The sequence below is a fragment of the Hyaena hyaena genome, unplaced genomic scaffold (assembly GCF_003009895.1).
Source record: "Hyaena hyaena isolate Hyena2069 unplaced genomic scaffold, ASM300989v1 scaffold_868, whole genome shotgun sequence".
NCBI lineage: Eukaryota > Metazoa > Chordata > Mammalia > Carnivora > Hyaenidae > Hyaena > Hyaena hyaena.
Window position 1 is genome coordinate 686,202 of NW_024081496.1, and position 23,845 is coordinate 710,046.

A 23,845-nucleotide genomic window follows, 5' to 3' on the forward strand; every position below is an offset into this window, starting at 1 on the left:
CTCCCTCTCTCTCTGACCCTCCCCTGCTCACGCGCTCTCTCTCTCTCTCTCTCCTAGAAATAAATAAAACATTAAAAAAAAAAAGAAAATGATACAGGCAGAGCAAATAAACAATTTTTCTGAGGTTATATAGTTACTTAGTGATTTCTTACTTAGGAAGATCTGCTGACTACCTGATATCCATTCCTCCCTCTTCCTTCCTAATTCTGTTTGAAATAACAATATGCTTTGCAAAAATAAAGGTATTTCTTCACTTTATTTTTCTAGGTAGCCCTGTGACATAATTCTGAACACTGAGACATGACCTGAATTCTCTTAGAGGCTTCTGGGAAATTTTGCTTTACTGATACAGGTGCCATTCCTTCCTGCCCCTGCTTTCCTCCTGTCCGGAGGATGGATGTGAGGGCCAGAGCTATAGCCTCAGAGAACCATGAGGAAAGGGTGGAGAAAACTTTTTTTTTTTTTAATTTTTTTTTTTTTTTATGTTTTATTAATTTCTAGGAGAGAGAGACAGCGTGAGCAGGGGAGGGTCAGAGAGAGAGGGAGTCACAGACCTAAAGAGGCTCCAGGCTCTGAGCTGGCAGTCAGCACAGAGCCCGACGCGGGGCTCGAACCCACGAACCGTGAGATCATGACCTAAGCGAAAGTCGGACGCCTAACCGACTAAGCCACTCAGGCGCCCCGAGGGTGGAGAAAACTTTAAAGAGACTTGACATCCTGAATTTATACTAGTGATTGTCTACTTCTAGATTTCTTCCACAAGAGGAAGACAGTTTTTATGGGACTGTAATCAGGGGTCTTTACTGGAAAACAAATGCACTTCCCTTCCTTCAGAGTAGGAACTTGAATTTAGGTTCTCAGTTTCCAGCTCTGCCACCTTTCCACTGTTGTAGATTGTGGCGCCTGCTAATCCTAGGCTGCAATTGGACTTGTCATCCCTAACACCCATGAGATGCAGCATTCAACATCAAGTCCTACAGCATGAAACCAACGGTAGTACATGTTGGATTTTAATTGGTTACCTTTATACCTCTAAGCAAAAAAACAAAGTAACCGAAGGCTGTTTCTAGCATCTCTCTCTTACACACACACACACACACACACACACACACACACACACACACACACACACACACACTTTTAATAAGCTTCTCTTGACTGCTGGCACTTAATGGCCTTTGGAATCTACTACTCAAATCCTAACAAGGCTGGCCTTTTCCTAAGGGCTTTAAGCTCTCAGTTACACTTTCTTTTACCTCTCTACCACCAGTCAAAGGTGATAGGTGATAGGATGGGAGAAGAAATGCAGAATTATTGTCACTGAAGTAATTTACGGGGATGTAAATGTTTTAGGAGGGTATCTGCAAGATGACTTACAAATTCAGTTGAAGCTTTGAGGTCTCACCAGTACTCCTCATCTCATCCAAGTAGCTACTCTCAGGTTAGCCCCCTTGAACGTCCTCACTGACCCCCTACACCCCCATCCAGCACAGGTGGCAATGCAGTTACAGCAGGGATTTGCTGCTTATTGTTAAGATCTGCCAAGTCCAAGAATTAGAAGCGTACTAGAAACAGGAAAAGGAAGGAATGTGTTTTTGCTAATTTGAGAATACCCTTAAACGATATTTTAACTACGTAATACAAATCAGGTAATTAAAGTTTTAACTTTTTAATGTATGCTTCATCTGCTATGAACACTCCAATAAATTTTCTTCCTTGTACCTTCCTCTTTTCTCATCTGCTGTCATGTTACTTTGTGTAAAAAGCCTACTTCCTCTTTCAGCTCATTCTCTCATAGTCTTTATGTTCCTCCCATGAGTATATCAGTTCTGCTGTGCCTATCAAGTGAAAAAAATAAAAATAAAAACAAAACACACTCAAGCAAAAGATTTGGTTTCTAGGCTCAGATTTATGACTCCGGCCAAATGGTCTTGGGCAAAGCATTTACCATTCCTGCATCTCAGTTTTCTTGGCTGAAAATATGGGGAGGTAGATTCACCTTGGAAAGGTCCTTTTCAGTTCTGGGATTCTAGAATTTAAGCCCATGTTTACACAGATGCCATTAATCTTTGCCACAATCTTGGGGGGAAGGAGAGTAACGTTATCCCCATATTGCAGATGTGCAAAGGAGAGGCTCAGTGACTTGTCTGCTAGTGCAAACTTGGAAGGCAAGAGTACAAGGAACTAACCCCAGGTATTAGCTGACTTTTCTCTCTGCAGAGAAACCAAAGCCACCATTTTTCCCAAAATAAAAAAGGAGACAAAGGAGGTCAAACAGGTGAGATTTTACAGCTCATCCTCAAATTTACAGATAGAGGTAGGGGGTTTCGCTCCCTTAAGACATGAGATTATAATTTACAGATATATCATACTGTACTTAGGTCATATCTGCTCTAGACCTTAGAGTTGTTGGATCTCTCAGGGATGGAGGATCCTGCTACACAAATTAAAAAAAAAAAAAGAGTTTATTAAAAATAATGTTTGCCCTCCTCTTCATAAAGAATAATGATAGTCAATAAATATTACTTATTTTATAATCTAACACATGTTTTTATGCTGGTAGATGTGGACTCTCTCTACTTGGAGGGATAATGTAAATTCAAGAATAATTTCTGTGTTGGTGTTCTTGACATACTATTATATGCTAACCAACAGAACATAAATATTCATGAGTTTAAATGATTATTCTATTAAACATGGAAAAACAGAATATGAACACTAGCAATGACTGATTTATTTTGCAGCTGCACCACGCTCTATTTTCACCAGGTTCCTCAGGGAACATGAAAGTAGAGCCCGAGACTGGTAGTCAGAAGATCCAACCTCCGTTTCTGGGACTTTCCCTGACTCATGCAGTGGCCACATGCCTATCAGTTCATCTCCCTTCTGCTCTCAGATGTTAGAATTTAGGAGTGTTTCCTAACTTCACTAAACTGTGGAACAGGGAATGAGCATATGTATAACTCTGGGAAAAGTAAAAAGGATTGGGGCAGGGCAGGGGGCACAACACAAGATGAGTCTTAGCCAATTTAGCATGAGGCATGACTATTGTTTTTTTGGAGAATTTAAACTTTTAACAGAATTTGAATTCCAAATTTTAAATAACACTAATTCTAAATGTTATCTTCTCTCCTTTGGTAGGAAAATCCCTCAATTTTATGGAGGGAAAAGAGGACAATTTTGTCTTCTTTTCACTCCTTTTTTTACCTCCATAAGTCTGATTGCGCTCCATAAGATCTGACTGAGCGTTATTTGAAGGGTCAGTTGCACCTTAAGTAGGAGTAGGGATTCTTCTGAGAAAGAGCAAAGCCCCACATATTTTGAAATTCTGTTCAGAGCTTGCATCACTTCATCTGTTCAGCATTTGTTGGGTGTTGCACACACCCTGCTCTGAGAATACAAAGGCATGAAGATACGGTGCCTGCACCCAAGGAACTGCCAACTGATCAGAGGGATTAGACATTTCAACAGATTATTGCTCTGTGGTTTGGTGAGTGGAACATAAAGGAGGACAGCACAGAAGTGCCTGGGACATTCAGAAAATGTCAAAGACGTGGTTTATCAGTTAACCTTGGTGGGCAGTAGAAACAAGAAAAAGAAGGTCATCTTCCAGATACTGTAAGTTTTATAGTAATGGGTTTTGAAAAATGAATATTTAATCAAACCGAATTGTACACCTGGAAATGTGCCAGGCAACAGTCAGTCTATAAAAGCACTGGCTTTGGAGTTGCATGGATAAAATTACAACTCCATTTCTGTCTATAGGTGTGACCTTGGGCAAGTTGCCTGGCCTCTCAAAATCTGTTTCTTTGTTTAGAGAATTGAGATTATAAAACATCTACACCTCATGGGGTTATATGAAGATTAAATGAAAGAATACACATAAGTACCCAGGCCAGTCCTTGAAACCTGGTAAGACAGTAAGTGTTCAGGAAATACTAGTTATTATTAAGTGCTCTATATACGTTTTCTCATTAAACTCTTAGAACAATCCAATGGATAGACATACCTTAAATAGGACACAGAACACAGAAAATGCTAGGAAGATAGCTTCTAAACTATGAATGGTGTGTTCCAGGGTAAGGAGGCTGGAATATATCTAGTGGGAAATGGTAAATCTTTTGAGGGTTTTAAGAGAGAACCAACGAGTTCTATGTTCCAGAAAGATCATTAAGATGGCAGTGTGGATAATGGGTTGGAAGGGCAGGGAAAAAGAGGATAGGTTAGAAGTCCAGTTAAGAATTCCTTATAGTAAATCACCCTAAGTAATAGTAGTATGGGAGGGGCACCTGGGTGGCTTAGTTGGTTAGGTGTCCAACTTTGGCTCAGGTCATGATCTCTCGGTTCATGGGTTTGAGCCCCATGTTGGGCTCTATGCTAACAGCTTGGACCCTGGAGGCTGCCTCAGACTCTGTGTCTTCCTCTCTCTCTCCTTCTCCCCTGCTCACGCTCTTTCTCTCTCAAAAATAAATAAACATTAAAAACAATAGTAGTGTGGGAAATCCTAAATCCAACACTATAGACCTTCAGAAGGGGTGGCTGGCATATCCCCTGTGACTTCTACCTCTACCCTTCCTGTGACCTATAATGGCAAAAGCTTTAGGGATAATTCTTGCAAGTTAAGAATTGTACCAGCAACTGGTGGTCTTTTCAGGTTTATTTTCTTTGTTACTAAGTGGCATGAGTTTTTGACCATCAGTGAAAGGCAGTAAGTAAGTTCCCTTCTAGAAATGGAAGAACTAAATATCAGTGTGATTATTTCTTGGTCACAGGGGAGAAGTAGAAAGCAGATGCTCTAAAAGAATTGGATTTTGATTCCTTATCATTTTTGCCATCTTTATATGTAGATGACATCATCATCATTCATCTATACATTGATTCAAGAGTAATATATTTCACAATAGTAGGGTTGATGTAAAACACAAATATAAGTTTATCACCTAGTGTTCCAACTTTTTCTGTTTTAAAAAGTCCATATTCCCTAACCTAGCATTTAATGGTCCCACTGTAAAACAGTAATCTTTTTCCACTATTTTTGCTAGAGATTCTCAATAGTAAAAAGTATATTTCAAAAGAGCAAGGATTTCAATGGAATTTAAAAACATGTTGAAGGTTGGGGCGCCTGGGTGGCTCAATTGGTTAAGCGTCCGACTTCGGCTCAGGCCATGATCTCACGGTTTGTGGGTTGGAGCCCCATGTTGGGCTCTGTGCTGGCAACTAGCTCAGAGCCTGGAACCGGTTTCAGACTCTGTATCTCCCCCTCTCTCTGACCCTCCCTTGCTCATGCTGTCTGTCTGTCTGTCTCTCTCTCAGAAATAAATAAAACATTAAAAAAAAAGATCAGTGATCTCAATATTAAAAAAAAAAAGGACATGTTGAAGACTACTCTTTCCAAATGCCAGAAGTTAGATAATTCAGGACTGCTCTCTTGCTTGTGTTCCAGCATGAGAATATATATCTTAAGAAGTGGATGAGAAACCAAGTTTTCTTTTGAAATACCATGTTTTCTGTCTGTCCCAAACTATTCCCTTTCTGCATGTGCTCTGATCCAATTTTGCGTAACAAGACATTCTTTATCAGAGTTGCCTCAAATTCAGTTGTTTGAATAACATGGTCATGTACTTTGAGATACATGTGGTGATGATGTGACAGAGAACTATTTGGAGAAAAGAGTCAAGTCATAAAGAAGAAAAAGGGTTTCAGCATTTTATGTTTTTCAGGATTTGCAATTGTAAAGTGATAAAAGCAAAATGTGTGTTAGCCCTTTAGAATTATTATTTATGGGGCATCTGGTTGGCTCAGCTGGTTCAGTGTCTGACTGAGGCTCAGTCATGATCTCACGGGTTGTGAGTTCAAGCACTGTGTTGGGCTCTGTGCTGACAGCTTGGAACCTGGAGCCTGCTTCAGATTCTGTGTCTCCCTCTCTTTGCCCCTCCCCCACTCATGTTCTGTCTCTCAAAAATAAACATTGAAAAAAAGGTTTTTTAATTATTATTTAAACTGGGGTGCCTGGGTAGCTCAGTTCGTTAAGCACCCAACTCTAGATTTTGGCTCAGGTCATGGTTTCTCTGTTTGTGAAATCGAGTCCCAGGCTCGTGGCTGACACTGTGGAGCCTTCATTTCTCTTTCTTCCTTTCTCTTTGCTCCTCCCCCACTCACACATGGGCACATGTGTGCTCTCCCTCTGTGTCTCTGTCTCAAAATAAATAAATATTTCTAAAAATAATTAAAAAGTTATTGAACACATTATCATGTTGCATTTAAAATGTTAATCATATAAATTTAAAAATTGGTCTGAAATATTTATATGATGAAAATTAGAACTGTAAATGTTTTAGAGAATTTATAAATTATACATTATTAAATTTATCTAATGTGTCTGAAACTGAGAAAAGTATCACAACACCAGTATTCACCATGTATAACCATGAGATCTTTTCCTCAAGTTTCAGAGTTGGTGGTGGTGGTGTTTTTTTTTATTACTAGAATATACATATGTTAAATCAGAAAATCAGCCTTGAGACTTGGAAGAAAAAGTAGAGAAAAAAAAAGACATTCTTTTTTTTTTAAGACATTCTTAAATACTACCACAAGTTTAATAAATCTGAAGAGTTTTTACCAAGAAAATTAGACACTTTTAAAGTAAAAAAAAAATTACAACCACAATTAATCATCCAAACAGAGAAAGTGTTAAGAAACCACAAGACCAAAGCAAAAATAAGCAAATGAATTTAAAACTATGAAAAAGACTGAATTAAAAGGGAAAAACCACCAAACCTCAATCATGGCCATGTCATACAGAGAATGACATTGTATAAATTACCAGAGGCAAAACCAAACCAAACCAAAACCAAAAACCAGAAAGACTAGTTTTTAAAAAGACTTCAATTTAACCATCACAAATTACAAAAGGTCAAAAGGTCTTTTTAGTGAACAGGCTGAGACAGCAAATGTCATACTTCTACTTAATAGATTTTTAGAATTAAATGGCATAATATGTGTTTAACTGCATAACCTTCACTTGCTTCTAATAAGTGGGCTTTTAAGAGAGCTTGATAGTTTCAACATTGAGATATTTCTTACATGTGTAGATTGATTTTTCCATTAATTTTTTTCCTTGTAAGAATTTATGTAACAACACACACACACACACACACACACACACACACACACACACACAACCTTGAACAGAGCAAGATAGTACTTCATGATACAAAAGAATTTTTTAACCCTGAAAATTATAGGTAGATTAGTACTTGAAAAGATATGAACTTAAAAGTATAAATTTCAAGCATATAGAAAAGAAAAAGATATGCATTAAGTATAACTAATTCCTATAGTAAACTTACACATAATCTAATATGCTTTTATAATAAAGTAAGCATATGAAAAATAAGAGAATATAGTTCAACTAAAAAAATTAAGTGTCACATGTGACATCATTTCAGTAAGATAAGGATTTTTTTCAATTTTCAAGTTAGATAACATACAGCACAGTCTTGGCTTCAGGGGTAGAATACAGTGATTCACTGATGAACAGTCAGTGCTCATCCCAACAAGTGCCCTCCTTAATGCCCATCACCCCTTTAGCCATCTCTATCAACCCTCAGTTTGTTCTCTGTGTTTAAGAGTTTCTTATGGTTTGTCTCCTCTGTTTTTTACTTCTTTTTCCTTCCCTTGCCCTATGGTTATCTGTTAAGTTTCTCAAATTCCACATATGAGTGAAATCATGTCATATCTGTCTTTGACTGACTTATTTCGCTTAGCCTCATACCCTCCAGTTCCACCCACACTGTTGCAAATGGAAAGATTTCATTCTCTTTTTGTCGCCGAGTAGTATTCCATTCATCAGTTAATGGACATTTTGGCTCTTTCCATAGTTTGGCTATTGTTGATAGTGCTGCTCTAAATATTGGGGTGCATGTACCCCTTCAAATCAGCACTCCTGTATTCTTTTTTTTTTTTTTTTAATTTTTTTTTTTTTTCTAGGAGAGAGAGAGAGACAGCGTGAGCAGGGGAGGGTCAGAGAGAGAGGGAGTCACAGACTGAAACAGGCTCCAGGCTCTGAGCTGGCAGTCAGCACAGAGCCCGACGCGGGGCTCGAACCCACGAACCGCGAGATCATGACCCAAGCGAAAGTCGGACGCTCAACCGACTAAGCCACCCAGGCGCCCCAGAACTCCTGTATTCTTTAGAAAAATTCCTAGTAGTGCAATTGCTGGGTCATAGGGTAATTCTATTTTTAATTTCTTGAGGAACCTCCACACTGTTTTCCAGAGTGGCTGGATGAGTTTGCATTCCCACCAACCGTGCAAGAGGGTTCTGATAGAGAAACATTATTGATGACATAGTGCAGAATCCCCTTGGTGACTAAAGTGGCTGGGACTAGGAGGCCTAAATTGTGATTAACCCAGTTCAGGTTATTACCATTTCTCACTGGACTAACCTGTCCTATTCAAATCCATGCTCCAGAATGAACCACTTAAAACTTAAAGTTGCCAGGGAACATCATACGATGCATCAACTAGTCACTAGCAGAATCAGTGATGTGGCTAAAAAGTGAGTGTGTAGATCCTTGCTCTACACTCATGTGCTTTTAGAGCTAATTTATTCATTATACCAACTCTTTTTGTTTTTCTTTTTTCAGCAACGATGAGCCCTAGGTTCATTTCAAATCTGGGCTAAAAGACAGTTTTGGCTTTTTGATAATGTTGATGAAGCATGGGCAATCAGGATGAGTAGGGGGTGTGGGCAGGTGATGCTGTAGGCCTCTCTAAGCACCTTGTGTGACATGTACCAACCATCTTTTCCTTCCCTATAAAATGGAAACAATGCTAGTCCTGCTTACTTCATGGGGATATTAAGGAACTTCATGTAAAATTTGAATGTATGTTAAAGGTCATTATAAATCATGCAGGACAGAGCAAATTTAAGTAATTCTCTCTTAGAAATGGTAGATTGGTGATTGAGACACAGGTAAAGAAGAATAACAACTGCAGTGCTCCTAGTCAGAAATGAAGTTTAATTATGAGTATACATCAAGTCACTGGCTAACTCTGAGACTTAATTTAGTCACTATTACCATTCTCTCTAGGCATCCTGGTATTTTGTTGTTTTTGTTCTTTTAACCGAATTCATTTTCACCCCCTAATCTTTGCACTTATTATCCTCCCTCTCCATGGTTAGCTACTCCCCTGAATCCTTATGTGGCTTCTCACCATTTGGGTTTCAGCTCTAATGATACCTTCTCATCCATGCCCCCCATTAATATCAAAGACCACTGTCCCACGGCCCTACCCCACTCCAATTGCACATGATCTTTATTTTCTTCTTAACATTTATTATCCAAATATCTTATTTATTTTTTAGTTGCTTGTGGATAAAGTCACCACTGCGTAGGAGCACTGTGTCCTTTTTTAGAAGGAGGACCTGAGTGACCAAGCGATCTGTCACTAAGCAAGATCAAACTGCCAACATTCTGGATGACAGGAAGTTCATAGTGACCTTGTAAAATCAGAAAATGATCTGCTGGAAGCCTGACTTTTCAGAGGAATGAGATGGGGAGAGGAAACACACAAGGACAAAAAACACTGAATAGAAACAGAGTCAGGATAATGTTTTGTTTTTGCTTTGCTCTTACATATAAGAAGTTGGAACTGACCTAACATATTAAACAAATAACAGCTTGGAGAATAGAATTTCTTGTTCTTGTTTCTCAATATTCTGCAACCTGAATCCTATGAAAAAATATATTAAAGTAGCCTGAAAAGCCTGACAATTTCCTATATGATGTATTTGAATTGGTAAAGATATTCTTTTACAAACTGAATTTAAAATGTGTATACTTATTGTTCGGATAACTCATTTGCCTGTAATTTCTATTCTATAGCATATGAAATGTTATTTTAAAATATTCGCTCTTAGTCTCATCCCCTAAGGCAAAATTGTGAAATGGCACATTTACGTGTCGGCATTCCCCAACATCTTCTTTCAAAAAATGTGTCTCCTTTTTTAAGTAAGCTCTATGCTGAATGTTGGGCTCGAACTCATGACCCCAAAACAAAGAGCCTCATGTTCTACTGACTGAGCCAGCCATGTACCCCTGTCTTCAGCTTTGAGACACACTTAATTCTTCTCCACTCATGGTTTCACATACCTGCCCCATAACTTACTCTGTAAGGCCCTGCTTTCAGCTTTCAGCATATCTCTATTTGGAGTTTCTTCTAAATTCCTACTCAGAATTATATATAACCCTACTGTGGCACTTAAAGAAGTGTATTTTTTTTAAATTTTTCTAATGTTTACTTTTGAGAGAAAGAGAGAATGCAAGTGGGGAGGGGTAGAGAGAGACACACACATAATCCGAAGCGGGTTTCAGGCTCTGAGCTGTTGGCACAGAACCCAACACAGGGTTTGAACCCATGAACCTAACAATGAGATCATAACCTGAGCCGATGTTGGATGCTTAACTAACTGAGCCACCCAAGCACCCCAAGAATCGCATGATCATAACTGTGTATGTGCCTGTTTCTCGTTAGATTTTACTTGTACTACCAAATATATAGTCCCAGAGCTTACTTATTACAGAGCATAGCAGGCACTCAATAAAGGTTTTCATTTTATGCTTCTCCATATTGTTAACTTTTTAAAAAACCATTTCCCATATGTTGCTTTATTACTGCTGTTTGACAGTCTACAGGGGTGGGGTTGGGGTCATTTGTTTTTATGTTTTTCTATGTTAAAAACTCATACCATCTTTTTAGAAAAAAAAAATTCCACAAGTGATGGAGTAAAGAGGCTTTGCTATATCTACTGTGCTGTTTAAGCTAGACAACTATTAATTTTCCATTTAACTGGAAGGAAAGCATATTGAAGAAAATCCCAGTGAACAGATGGATCTATATATAGTTCTATTTTTCCAATTCATTTACTCAGTCACTTAAATAAGAACCCCAGAGTGGTCTGAACACAGCCTCTGGAGCCAGGGCCTTGGGCTAGAATACTGGCTCTGACACTTGCTGATAAGCTTGTTTGACCTTAGGCAAATTCTTAATCTTCCTGTGCCTTAACTTTCTCATTTGTAAAATGGGGGTAAGAATTATGCCTAATGCACAGAGTTGACCTGAGGACATATTCAACAAATATTTATTTAGGACATGTTATATACCAGGCTCTGTTCTTGTTATGAGTGATCAAATATGAAAAAAAAAAGATAAAATTCCTTCTTCCTAGAGTTTGCATTCCAATTAACAAGATAAACATAAATACACATATATGTGTTAGTGAAAAGCGCTAAGGAAAAAGAAAAGCAGAGAAGAGGAATATGATCTGTTAAGGAACGGACGAAATTTGGAATTTTACATAGGGTGGCCAGGGAAGGTCACACTGAAAAGTCAACTTCTGAATCCAGACTAAGGAAAGTGACAGTAATGGCAGCATCAGTCCCTATGGGGGAGGCCTCCAGGGAGGGAGGAACAGTAAACTGTAAAACCCTTGAGAAAGAAGCATGCCTGGTGGGTTCAACGGACAGCAAGAAGGGTTCAACCACTTCAAGTGGTTGAAGTAGAGTGAACAAGGAGGACATTACAGGCAACAGGTTGTGTGTGTGTGTGTGTGTGTGTGTGTGTGTGTGACACACGTGTGCCCATGCAGGGGGGCGATCAGGTTGGGCCCTGTGTGCTGTGATGAGAGCTTCAGCTTCTGAAGAGAAACGGGAGTGCTTGAAGGAGGTAGGCACAGGAGTGACAGAAGGAGATTCATGTTTTCATGTATTCCTCCAGCTGTGTTGCTGAGAGCTGCTGGTTGGGGTGGGGCCGCAGGAGTGGGGGGTGGGTGGGAGTTGGGAAATTTTGCAGAGGAGAGGAAAGGCAGGGTGAGGAGACCAGTCAGGGAGCAATGCTAGTTAGACTGCGGCTGTAGTCTAAGATGATGGAGTTTGGACCTAGGAGGGAAGATACAAAGTGGGAGAGGAAAAACAAGAGTCTAGAATTACACCAATATTTCTTGGCCTGAACATCTAAAAATGGGGCTTCTATGAATTGGAATGCTAATACAGCTTAATGTATGATTCTTCCCATCATGCTAAAATGTATTAACATGTTAATTAGTTAATATATATAAAGCACTTAGTATAGTGCCTAACACCAAGTCAGTCCCTCCTATGTAAATGTTTGCTGTTGTTACTAATAAATTGAGATAGGAAAAATTTTAAAGCCCTGTATTTTATTAAACGGGCAAATGTTCATGTTAGAATTACAACTTATGGTCTCTGGAAGTCAAGTGATTGAAATGAGAAATTGAAAGACTCTCCATTGGCAGGGACAGGAAAGGAAACGTGATTTTCAAGTACTAACCAAATTCCATCTCTGTGAATTCTCCCTTTTACATCTGCAAGTGCCTTTAATACGGCACCTCTTTCTTTTCTTTACTCTGGCCCTTTGAAAGTATTCCTACCCTCACAAACAACACACACACACACACACACACACACACACACACACACACTCTACCTTTTAAAAAACAGCCTGTGTTAAAACACACTATCACTCTATCTTCACTATTGCAATGGAATTTACATTAAGCAGTACTATTTTAAGTACCATTGAAGTTCCCTCTGTTTTGAAGAAACAGCAATTACATTTATCTTTTACTTAATATTAAGCTCTTGAAACTGTGAAAGCCAATAAAATAAAAGTATGAGAGAATGCTGAAACACATGCAAATATCCTAAACAGTTTAAATGAAAATAAAACTCTTTTGGTTTCTATGCAACGGTACCTATGTTCTTCTATGCAGTTAATTTCTCATTGGTGAATTGTAGATGAAATTTCAAGCTGAAAATATTTGAAGTCCATTTTATGGCAGGAAAGGGGTCCTGACTATGGCAGTAACTATGTGACTCAATTGATTTTGTATCATTTTGTATCATTTCCCCTTCCTGAATATTTGGAACCAGAGAGTGGGACCCTTTCCACAATTACTATTAGGATTCATAGTAATTTTTTCAGTGGGCATTAGCTTATACCTAGAAGTTTCTTTCTGTGTAAGGTAAAGCTCTATTAAAATGTATGTTCATGTGAAAATTCCATTTTAGTTTATGTCCTTATGTATAACAGCGCCTGGTAAATAAATAGCACTGGGGACCAACAGACAATAAACTAGGGTTTGGTTGCTTTGACCAGACCAAGAAATTAAAGCAAACAAATGCAGAAAGATACTAACTTCTGGCAATCAATCCACCATGTCTTCCTCCAAAAGTCAGGGGAATTAGACAAAATTCTTTATCATACAATGATTCCCAAACCCACTGTTAAACATACTTACATTTTCTAAAGCCAAAGAAGCCTTACTGTAATTTACAGATCGATTTGTCTCTTAAGTGGAAGGAACAAAGATAGGAAAGGAATTTGGGAATCTAAGTAACTCTTTTATTTTTAATGCCACGGAGGTGCTGTGGGCTGCGGTTCTGCTAATTCAATAAAGGCTACAAGCTCTCAGAGACTGGCACGCATTCAGCAGGGGGATTCAAAAATAACTAGGACTCTGATTGCTGGAAGTTCTCTGGAGAGAGGTCTCCCAGTGCTCCTTCTCATTCAGACAGTGAGTTAATGGGTCCTCCTATCATTATTTCCAATGATAATTAAAATGTAGAGCTCACTCTCTTTAGTTTGGGGCAAATTCCTTAATTTCTTCTTTCTTCCTCCTTCCAATTTCCACTTACACAGAAGCTTGTCTAATTTTTTTTTTAATGTTGATACTTAAAATTTATTAGTAAATAGTATTTCATGGTTTATAAAGTACTCCCATATACATTTCATATTCAATAGTTTTACTGGTTCAATTTTGTTTTCACAACTTGTCTTAACAATTCGAGATGAAGAAATTATTCATGTTATTCATATTATTTGTTCTTTAGATGTATAACTTTATTTTATGTATGTATGTATGCATTTTGAGAGAGAGAACACAAGCAGGGGAGGGGTAGAGAGAGAAAGAGAGAGACAGAAAATTCCAAGCAGGCATTGTGTTGTCAGTGCAGAACCTGACATGGGGCTTGATCCCATGAACCATGAGATCATGACCTGGAGTCAGACCCCTAAGCAACTGAGCCACCCAGGTGCCCCTAGATGTATAATTTGAAGCTCTGAGAACACTTACTGGATCACTAAGTAGTCATAGTTTTAAGGAACAGAACCATAACTTGAACCCACATCTTTAGTTTTAAAAACATGTACACTTTCCATTTCACTACAGTTAAATTTAGGTAATTAATGCACTAATAAAATTCTCTGAGTATTTTCTAGAGGTTCTCAATCAAAACAGTTGGCTCTAGAACAGGTACAGCCACAGTGCAAGGGAATCAGGGTGGAGGAAGGTGAGGGTGAGAATAGAGGTGAGGAGAGAATAACTGGCGATGGATGGGCCACATACCAAAAAAGGAATACTCTTCAACTGTTGGAATGTGAAACACACAGCCTTTAGCATATTATGCAAGTACTAGATTTATCTACACTTTTGCCGCCATATTTTATACCCAGAACAGCATGCCTTATCAGATGCACCACCAAGTTTAAAAAATTAATTAAACCATGCCAATTAAACCCTGATACACCACTGATCAATTTTAAAAAGTTAAAATGGGGGGAGGGGAGGAGGGAAGGCAGATCTTAGAATCAAAGAAATACAGTATTGGTAACTGCAGAGGGTATGAAAATTCTGAAAATAAGTCAACACAACCTTACTAGACAATAGATAAACATTTATTAAGTGCCTCTGGGTGGGTACAATGAAGCAAAATGCATAATCTAGGTGAAGAAGCTTAAGTGCTGTATATGAAATATTAATTACTATCCTTCAGGCTCACAGTGTTGACCACTGCTAAAGAAAACAGATCCATTTGTGCAAAAAGATGTCTTAGTGTGCAAGCATCAAGAGGGTACATGGTAAAGAAAGGAGGAGGAGGAAGAGGAGGATAGGAGGAAGCAGCTGAGGGAGGCGAGGATGGTCTGGAGCAGAGGTAGAAGAATGGAGGAGGGATCTAATTTCAGGACCTTCACTGAAATTCAAAGGTGGTCTGAACCCAGTCTGTACCGGCTCTCCTGATAGCTTCATGTCTAATACTGAAGATTTTTCCATTCCTGCATATTTTTTAAATCATGAAGACTGAAAACTAGACACTTTTAGTATTTCTCAAATTTGAACTAAATGTAATGATTAAATGTTGGGCAATGCTTGGAAATTAAATCTGGTTATGACTGGTTATCAACTTCCTTGATGACTTAAAAGCTTTAGAATTTGTGATTAAAATTAAAAAGTTGTTTGAGCTGAAACTAATCATCTAAATATTTTACTTGGGCATTTTGCACATATCATGATTACCATCACAAAATCTGTGTGCTGAACTGGAAAAATGAAATTAGATTGTTTCTAATTAAAAACATTTCTGTTTCTGTAATAAGAATTTCATACATAAATTGCCCTATAATATGAAATAACTACTTTTGAAATTACTCAAATAAAAAGATACTCAACCTTTTAGCTGTGCATTATGATCATGAATTGATTACTAACTTGAAAGAGATAATATCCTCAACATCATTAAATCTCATGACTAAGTGGTAAACTATATTTTACATTCTTATGTTGTCACATAGTTGCTGTGATTGAGGAAAAACTAACCTAGTAATGGTAATTACTTCTTTAGAAAGGCAAAATTATAAATAAATAATAATGCAGAGCAATTTCATTTTTAAAAGTCAATAATGAATTCCATCTGCTGCGTGCCATTAAAAATCAAAGAGGTTACTTACATGCTTCAGATCTTTTTATGTCTTTATTCCTTCCATTTAAAAGTACAGGTCGATCCGTTATTTTGACTTGTTTGCCCAAAACTTAAAAAAAAAGACAAAAATCTCCTATTTCTCTCCTAATTTCTCTGGAGAACTTAAAGGAATAAAATGCTGGAGGAAAACAAATACATTTAAGCAAAGTGTTAAGCAGATGGTTAGGAAAGCCTAATGAAATGTATTAGTCTTTGAAAAACCCAAAGCAGTAGTGATAAATTTTAAGCATGTGACTTGATCACTATTATTACCAGAGCTGTGCACAATTTTTCCGTTAGGGGCAAGGTAAGACAATGTGGAAACCTTATAGGCAAACGATTTCCTGTGAATGCATGAAAAGAAGTCACTAACGATTTGTTATAAGTGGTCACTGGACATGAAAACAAACCCTAAATCACTATGTCTAAATCTGTTTCTGGGAGCAACTCCTGATAGAATCATAGTCAGCAGCAGTACCTCTAGCAAATCAGGGACAAATAATGTACCTGCACCAAAAATCTTTTTTAGATCCTATATTTAGATTTAGTATTTCAGCACAGTTTACTTCCTCTGGACCTCCCCTATCAAACATTCCCTTTTGAGAGGCAGTAACCAATATTTCCTTATAGCTTATCTGGATTTTGAAAATATAGCACAAAGCCAGCCTTATCTGACTTTCCAAAATGACTTCTTTAAAGCTGAGAGCACTTACACATACCTTTGCGAGGGCAGAACATTTCTGAGGTCCTCCCTTCAAATCTACTCAGCCAGCAATATGCTGCTTGCAGGAAGAGAGGACAGGGATTGTGGTTCTGGTGCTTCCCTGGGTAATACAACACTTCCTGTCTGGGAGAGTGCCCTCTCCTCCCACCCGGTGCCTGACCTCTGGTGGCAGTGTGGGAGATTCAGAAGTTTCCGTTTCTGTACACAGGAAACTGTACCCGCCCTGTGACTGTGGACTTGCTCTTGGCTCACTGAATCTTTTGGAAATAGTGCCAGCATACTCCGCATAATATGTTACTAAGTTGACCCTACAAGTCTATCATGGAATAAGATAAAAAGAACTCGGTATCTAACTTCTGTACAGTTCCTTATCATAAAGTAAATCCATGGCATGACTACCTTTAACAAATCTCTATTATTTAGTCTTAATAGCACTGACAGGCAGTACACTTGATAAGCTGGGTACTGACCTACCTGGTATTCTGTACCTTTAAAGATATTTAAATGCTGCTGGCTCACTATCCAAACATAAGTTTCATTTTTCCCCAGAACCTCCAATTGCATCATGATACAGTATACCTTATATTAAGATCATGCTGTTATGGTAATTTCTTTCTGTATTTTTTCCCCAGTTAGGACAAGGAGAGAGTCCACTGCGACATCGATCATAGTGCTGAACACTTAGTAACTGAATGAATGGATAGTAGTCATAATAATTCTCTCCTTGTGATCTCTTAATATGCATTCACTGTCAGCTCTATGAAAGTAAATGACAGCCTCAATGGCCTGACTTTCTCTGACTCCATGCTCATGTCCTTCAACTTCAAAATCCCAGAGAAGATTTTGGTGGATGCTTTTCTTAATTTTTATTTACTCCTGTCATCACATTTTTATGAGATGCTTCCATGCAACTCACTGAAATATACACACATAATTCTATATTTTATTTGGGGGTAGGAATCATGATCATAGAGTGCAAAAAATATCAACTCAGATCCTTGAAAATCCAAAGATTACTGGATGCCAAGACAGCTTCAGGAACAAGTTAAAAGATACAAATAAAAGTCACTGAAAACTGTGTGTGGAGTTAGGACATGGTAATGAACTGACAATGGTATAAAGGAAGCAGAGTTCATAACAATGACACTATAGCACAGCAATAATACTAAGGTTTTGTATGCAATACTGAATATATAGGCTTTGCCAAGTTCTGACAGTTCCATAATAAACTACTCATTGATCAGTAAAGTATCTCACCAGACCAATGATTTAGAGGGAACTGTTATAAACTGGCACTATGATTCATTTTCAAATAAAGATTTATGATCTCTGGCCCTCCCCCACGATCACAGGCCCACATGCTCTTTCGTTCTCTTTCTCTCTCTCTCAAAAATAAACAAACATTAAAGGAGAAAAGAGTTCTGGCAGTATTCTCTATGAATGCTATTCAATAAGATAAGATGTAAAACTTCTAGTAAAGTTCTTGGCATTCTGCTATAATTAGGTCCTTAATAGATATTAATTTTCATTCTTTCCCTTAATGACATGGCTGGCTTAAAGTAATGCTAATGATAACAGTGCTTTTCATATGTTTAACACTTTATCATTTACAAAGTGCTTCAGCTAATATTCTCCTGTTAGGCACACAACCACACTGGGAGATGCTGCTTATCCTCAAAAGTTTTGCCGAGTGAGCTATGTATAGAAAATGACAGACTGTTTCCTCGCAACTTTAAGTGATGAGCAAAAAGAGGGGGCAGAAGTGTTTTGAAGATGCGCTCATATTCATCTTCAAATAATTTAGCATAGCTGCAGACTCTCAGAAAACAAGAACAGCACATGAAAATAAGGAAGGGATTGGTTCTTTTTTTTAAAACAAGACTTCTTGTCAGAAGAACACACACACACACACACACACACACACACACACCCTAAACAAAATATAAACACATGGTTTTCAACATCTGCATAATATGCAAAGGAGGACTTTGACATTTCTATATCTCACATAGATGGTAATGCTACCTATATTTGCATTGTGTTTGAATATGAACAAGAAAGCTACAGAAACACACACACATAGTCATATCAAACACACTTGTGAATTGGTATGTGACATGTGCCTATATAAGCAAATATCTACATCTATATATGTGCCATATCTACACAAGATACAGATTTCCCAATAGTTTGTCATCTGCTCTTTCTTACTGCCTCATTAGGAATCTGATAGGAGGTAGATGTGACTAACTCATCAGCGAAGTGTAGTTGTTTCAGGGTTTTGTAAGACCAACTCAATCCTTTAACTGTGTTTAGACCTGTCCATTAGGCATCTGATGAACATAGTTTCCTATGAGTAGTATGGCTCTTAGGCACTGCTTTCTCTCAGCTGTCCATCATCTTCAGGATCCAGGCTGCTAACAGGCTCTTATTTAAAAACACAGTAAAACCTTTAATTGTGGGTAACTTGTTCTGTGAGTGTTCCACAAGAAGAGCAAACATTTGTAATAAATTTTAACTTGGTAAACGAGCAATATCTTGAAATATGAATAGCATGTGATGCTGAATGTCACATGATCACAACCGAGCCAATGGTTCTCTCTGTGTCTCGCTGTGGGATTGTGGGTGATTGTCTCCCATGCTTGGATGCTCTGTCTCAGGATGTGGTGTTTGGCAGAAATCAGTGATTTTTTCAGAATGTTGGAAGGTGACCCCAATGGGCACTAGTGTATTTCTGTCACTTCAAAACATCTGTGGGCAGCCCTCTGCTTTTCCAGATAAGAGTAAGCTTAGGAATGCTGTGCTTCATTCTAGGTCTTTGGATAGGTTCCTTGTTAAAGATGCACAAAAAGAAAAAGATTCCATTGAGCCAGTAGATAACAGTGATTCCATTAGTGATAAAGTCATCCTTCACAATAACCCTCCTCTCTCTAGTCTCCCTCACACTAGCCATGAAGGTTTTCAAAGGTAAGTGCAGGTTGCTTAATTTATTTTTCTTTATATTTTGTAATTTCTTTATTATTGTGTATTATATTACAGTATTGTAACCATTTTTACATGCATATTTTTGGGTTGAGGAACGAATCATCTGAGTTTCCATCATTTTTTATGGGGAAATTCGCTTTGATATGTAAGTGCTTTGGATTACAAACATGTTTCTGGAACAAATTATGCTCACAAACCAAGGTTTTAGTGTATATACTCTATTTTTATGGGGCACCTGGGTGGCTCAGTTGGTTGAGTGTCCAACTCTTGATTTCAGCTCAGGTCATCATAGTTCATGGGATTGAGCCCCACAATGTGTGTGCTCTCTCTCTCTAATATTTTTTATTTATTTATATTATATATATAATGTTTATCTATTTATTTTAGAGAGAGTGAGAGTTCACAAGTGGGAAAGAAGGGCAGAGGGAGAGGAGAGAGAGAATCCCAAGAAGGCTCCACACTGAGCAGGAGCTCAATCCCATGACTGTGGGATCATGACTTGAGCTGAAATAAAGAGTCAGATGCTCAACTGACTAAGCCACCCAGGAGCCCCTATTCTAGATTATTTTTCTAGCTTAGTTTTTATTTTCCTAGTTTACTTTTCTTTAATGTTTATTTATTTTTGAGAGGGGAGGGGCAGAGAGAGATGGAGACAGAGGATACGAAGCAGGTTCTGCCCTCAGTACAGAGCCCAAGGCAGGGCTGCATCTCATGAACCTTGAGATCATGACCTGAGATGAAGTCGGAGGCTTAACCAATTGAGCCATCCAGGTGCCCCTTTCCTAGTTTACTTTTTATGTTTTTTTATGTTCTTTATATTATTCCTGTTATTACAGCATATAGATTAATGAATTTATAGTAATGTGACTTATTTTTTGAAAGTATTTTTAAAATTTTATTATGGTAAGAACACTTAGCATAAGATCTATCCTCTTAAAAGAAATTGAAGTGTATAAAACATTATTGTTGACTATGATAATGTGACTTTAAATTCCCAAGTGTGTTGGTTTATTTTTATGACATGGATAAATCTGTTTGATTACATCATCAGAGATTATTCAAACTGAACTTTTTTTTTGAAGTTGGTAGAGAAAAGACCCTTTGCTAAAGGAAGATCTATGATAAAAACTCTTTCCAAGACTTGGGTAATTTTGGATTCATGTGATCTTTCCATTTATAGATGTTAATCGTCGGCAGGTAGGATTATAAAAGTACTTTTGCTAATATCACATTACAATGCCAAGGATACAATCTTAACCTGAGATGTGAATTTTACTGGTAGTGTGCTCCCTTTTCAAAATGCACTCTGCAGAAGACCAGAAAGAACATTTTCCCTCTCAGGTGAAGTACTGAATGGGAAAAGAAATGGGGTCATGACGCTGAATGATGAATGGTGTCAGTTCTGAACTAAGATTCTCAAGGGGATAGATGAAGGAAAGACAATTTTCCCTGGTCCAGAGAAAATCCCTAGCTTCTTTCTCTAGGAGAAAGGTTATTTACCAAATATTTAACTTATTATTTTTTTTCTTAACAGAGGGGGTGTTCTCCAAAGAAATTTTAAACTGCTTATAATAGCACTTATCATTGGATACACAGAGGGTATTTTAAGTGTGAGGCTTCCTGGAAAAGAAATGCCTCACAAAACCTGCTGTAAGTTTAACATCCACAAAAGAGCTTTCACTAAAACAAATCAGGTAGCATGTAACAAAACTTAATGTGGTTTACTCAGCAACTACATGTATGAGGCAAGCCTGTGCTAAACACTGAGGTTATAGTGCTGATGCAGCCATCTGTTACACACAGCTTGCTTATTTATTTATTTATTTATTTATTTATTTATTTATTTATTATTTTAGTGTTTATTTTTGAGAGAGAAAGAGTGATGGAGTGTGAGCCTGGGAGGGGCAGAGAGAGAGGGAGACGGTGAATTCGAAGCAGGATCCAGGCTCTGAGCTGTCAGCATAGAGCCCGACGTGAGGCTTGAACTTACAATCGTGACACCATGACCTGAGCTGAAGTCCGACACCAGCTGACTGAGCCACTGAGATATCCCTACACAGAGCCTTTCAAATTCTCTTCTTCCTCCTTGTGCACATACTTTATGACTAAGGAAAATTTAAAGTCTCTCACAGTTCTGTACTTTTGGGAAACATGTCACGTATCAAGCAGGGAGCAAATTTTCCATTCTGTTCTTGTCTCCTGTTACATTGCTCAGCAGTCCACACTCAAGAGTCAGCATCCCTCCTGCTTTCTCTGGGCTACATCAGCTAACATAAGTGGTGCAGAGTGATGAACAGTTAAGGCTCTGGAGCCAGTCTGCCTGGGGTCAACTCTCTGTTTCTCCACTTTCCAGACATGAAGCCTGAGGTAAATTATCAACTTCTCTGTCTTTCAGTTTTATCAGCTGTGAAACCAGGATTTTAACAGTTCCTACCTCATAAGGCTGCTATAAGGATTAAATGACTTAATACATACATGGTACTTAGAGCAGTACTTCTTGAATAGTAAGTACCCAATAAATACTAGCTTGTTAAATAATCATTATGAAGAGACAGCTATAAAAGCATGTATAGAAATCTCACATATTGGCTGGCATGTCAAGATAAGCCATGTTTATACAACATTCTTTATAATGCAGAAATTTATTAGGATGAACTCTTCAAAACAAAGCTTGAATAAACAAACAAGAAAAAAAAAGCGGAATCAGACCTATAAATACAAAGAACAAACATGATGGCCTGAGGGGTGGGAGTGGGAGATGGGCAAAATTGGTGAAGGGGAGTGGGAGCTCTAGGCTCCAGTTATGGAATAAACAGGTTACAGGGATAAATGGTACAGCACAGGGAATACCATCAATGGTGTTGCAAATGCATTACACAGGGACAGATGGTAGTCACACGTGTGAGCATAGCACACACACAGAGTTGTTGCATCACTATGTTGTATACCTGAAACAGGAACATCATGTATGAACTATAGTCAACATTTTTTTTAAAAGCTTTTCTCTTTTGGGGCGCCTGGGTGATTCAGTCAATTATGTATCTGACTTCATTTCAGCTCATGTCATGATCTTGCAGTTTGTGAGATCAAGCCATGCCTGGGCTCTGCGCTGACAGAGAGGAGCCTGCTTTGGATTCTCTCTATCCTCTCTCTCTCTCTCTCTCTTTTTTAAATATAGTTTATTGTCAAGTTGGTTTTCATATAACATCCAGTGCTCATCCCAATAAGTGCCCTTCTCTATGCCCATCACCTCCTTTCCCTCTCCCCACCCCCATCAGCCCTCAGTTTGTTCTCACTTTTTAAATATCTCTTATGGTTTGCCTCCCTCCCTCTTCCCAACTATTGTTTCCCTTTCCCCTCACCCATGTTCCTCTGTTAAGTTTCTCCTGTTTCACATATGAGTGAAAACATATAGTATCTGTCCTTCTCTGCCTGACTTATTTCACTCAGCATAACACCCTCAAGTTCCATCCACGTTGCTACAAATGGCCAGATTTCATTCTTTCTCATTGCCATGTAGTTAGTATTCCATTGTGTATATAAACCACACCTTCTTGATCCATTCATCAGTTGATGGACATTTAGGCTCTTTCCATGATTTGGCTATTGTTGAGAGTGCTGCTATGAACATTAGGGTACATGTGCCCTTATGCATCAGCACTCTTGTATCCTTTGAGTAAATTCCTCACAGTGCTATTGCTGGGTCATAGGGGAGTTCTATTGTTAATTTTCTGAGAAACCTCCACACTGTTTTCCAGAGGGGCTGTACCAGTTTACATTCCCACCAACAGTGTAAAAGAGTACCCATTTCTCCACATCCTAGCCAGCATCTAGAGTCTCCTGATTTGTTCATTTTAGCGACTCTGACTGGCATGAGGTGGTATCTCAGTGTGGTTTTGATTTGTTTTCCCTGATGATGAGGGATGCTGAGCATCGTTTCATGTGTCTGTTGGCCATCTGAATGTCCTCTTTGGAGAAGTGTCTGTTCATGTCTTCTGCCCATGTCTTCACTGGATTGTTTTTCGGGTGTGGAGTTTGGTGAGTTCCTATAGATTTTGGATACTAGCCCTTTATCTGATATGTCATTTGCAACTATCTTTTCCTATTCCATCCGTTTCCTATTAGTTTTGTTGATTGTTTCCTTTGCAGTGCAGAAGCTTTTTATCTTGATGAGGTCCCAATAGTTCATATTTGTTTTTGATTCCCTTGCCTTTGGATATGTGTAGAGTAAGAAATCTCTCCCTCTCTCTCTGATCTTCCCCCATGCTCTCTCTCTCTCTCTCTCTCTCTGTCTCAAAATAAATAAATATTTAAAA

The 23,845-nt window shown here is 38.3% G+C and overlaps 1 protein-coding gene across 3 annotated transcripts in view; it reads right to left on the reverse strand.

Moving 5' to 3' along the window:
• The window catches only part of OXR1 (oxidation resistance 1), a 226,609-nt gene that overhangs the window by 106,445 nt on the left and 96,319 nt on the right, over nucleotides 1-23,845 (reverse strand). Inside the window, exon 1 of one of the 3 annotated variants that reach the window (XM_039220128.1) lies at nucleotides 16,540-16,586. The exons of the other annotated variants lie outside the window; for them this stretch is intronic. Coding sequence (XP_039076059.1) covers nucleotides 16,540-16,558 — 19 coding nt within the window. The 5' untranslated portion in view covers nucleotides 16,559-16,586. Of the gene's footprint in view, nucleotides 1-16,539; nucleotides 16,587-23,845 lie in introns of those variants that run through there. 3 annotated transcript variants of the gene reach the window in all.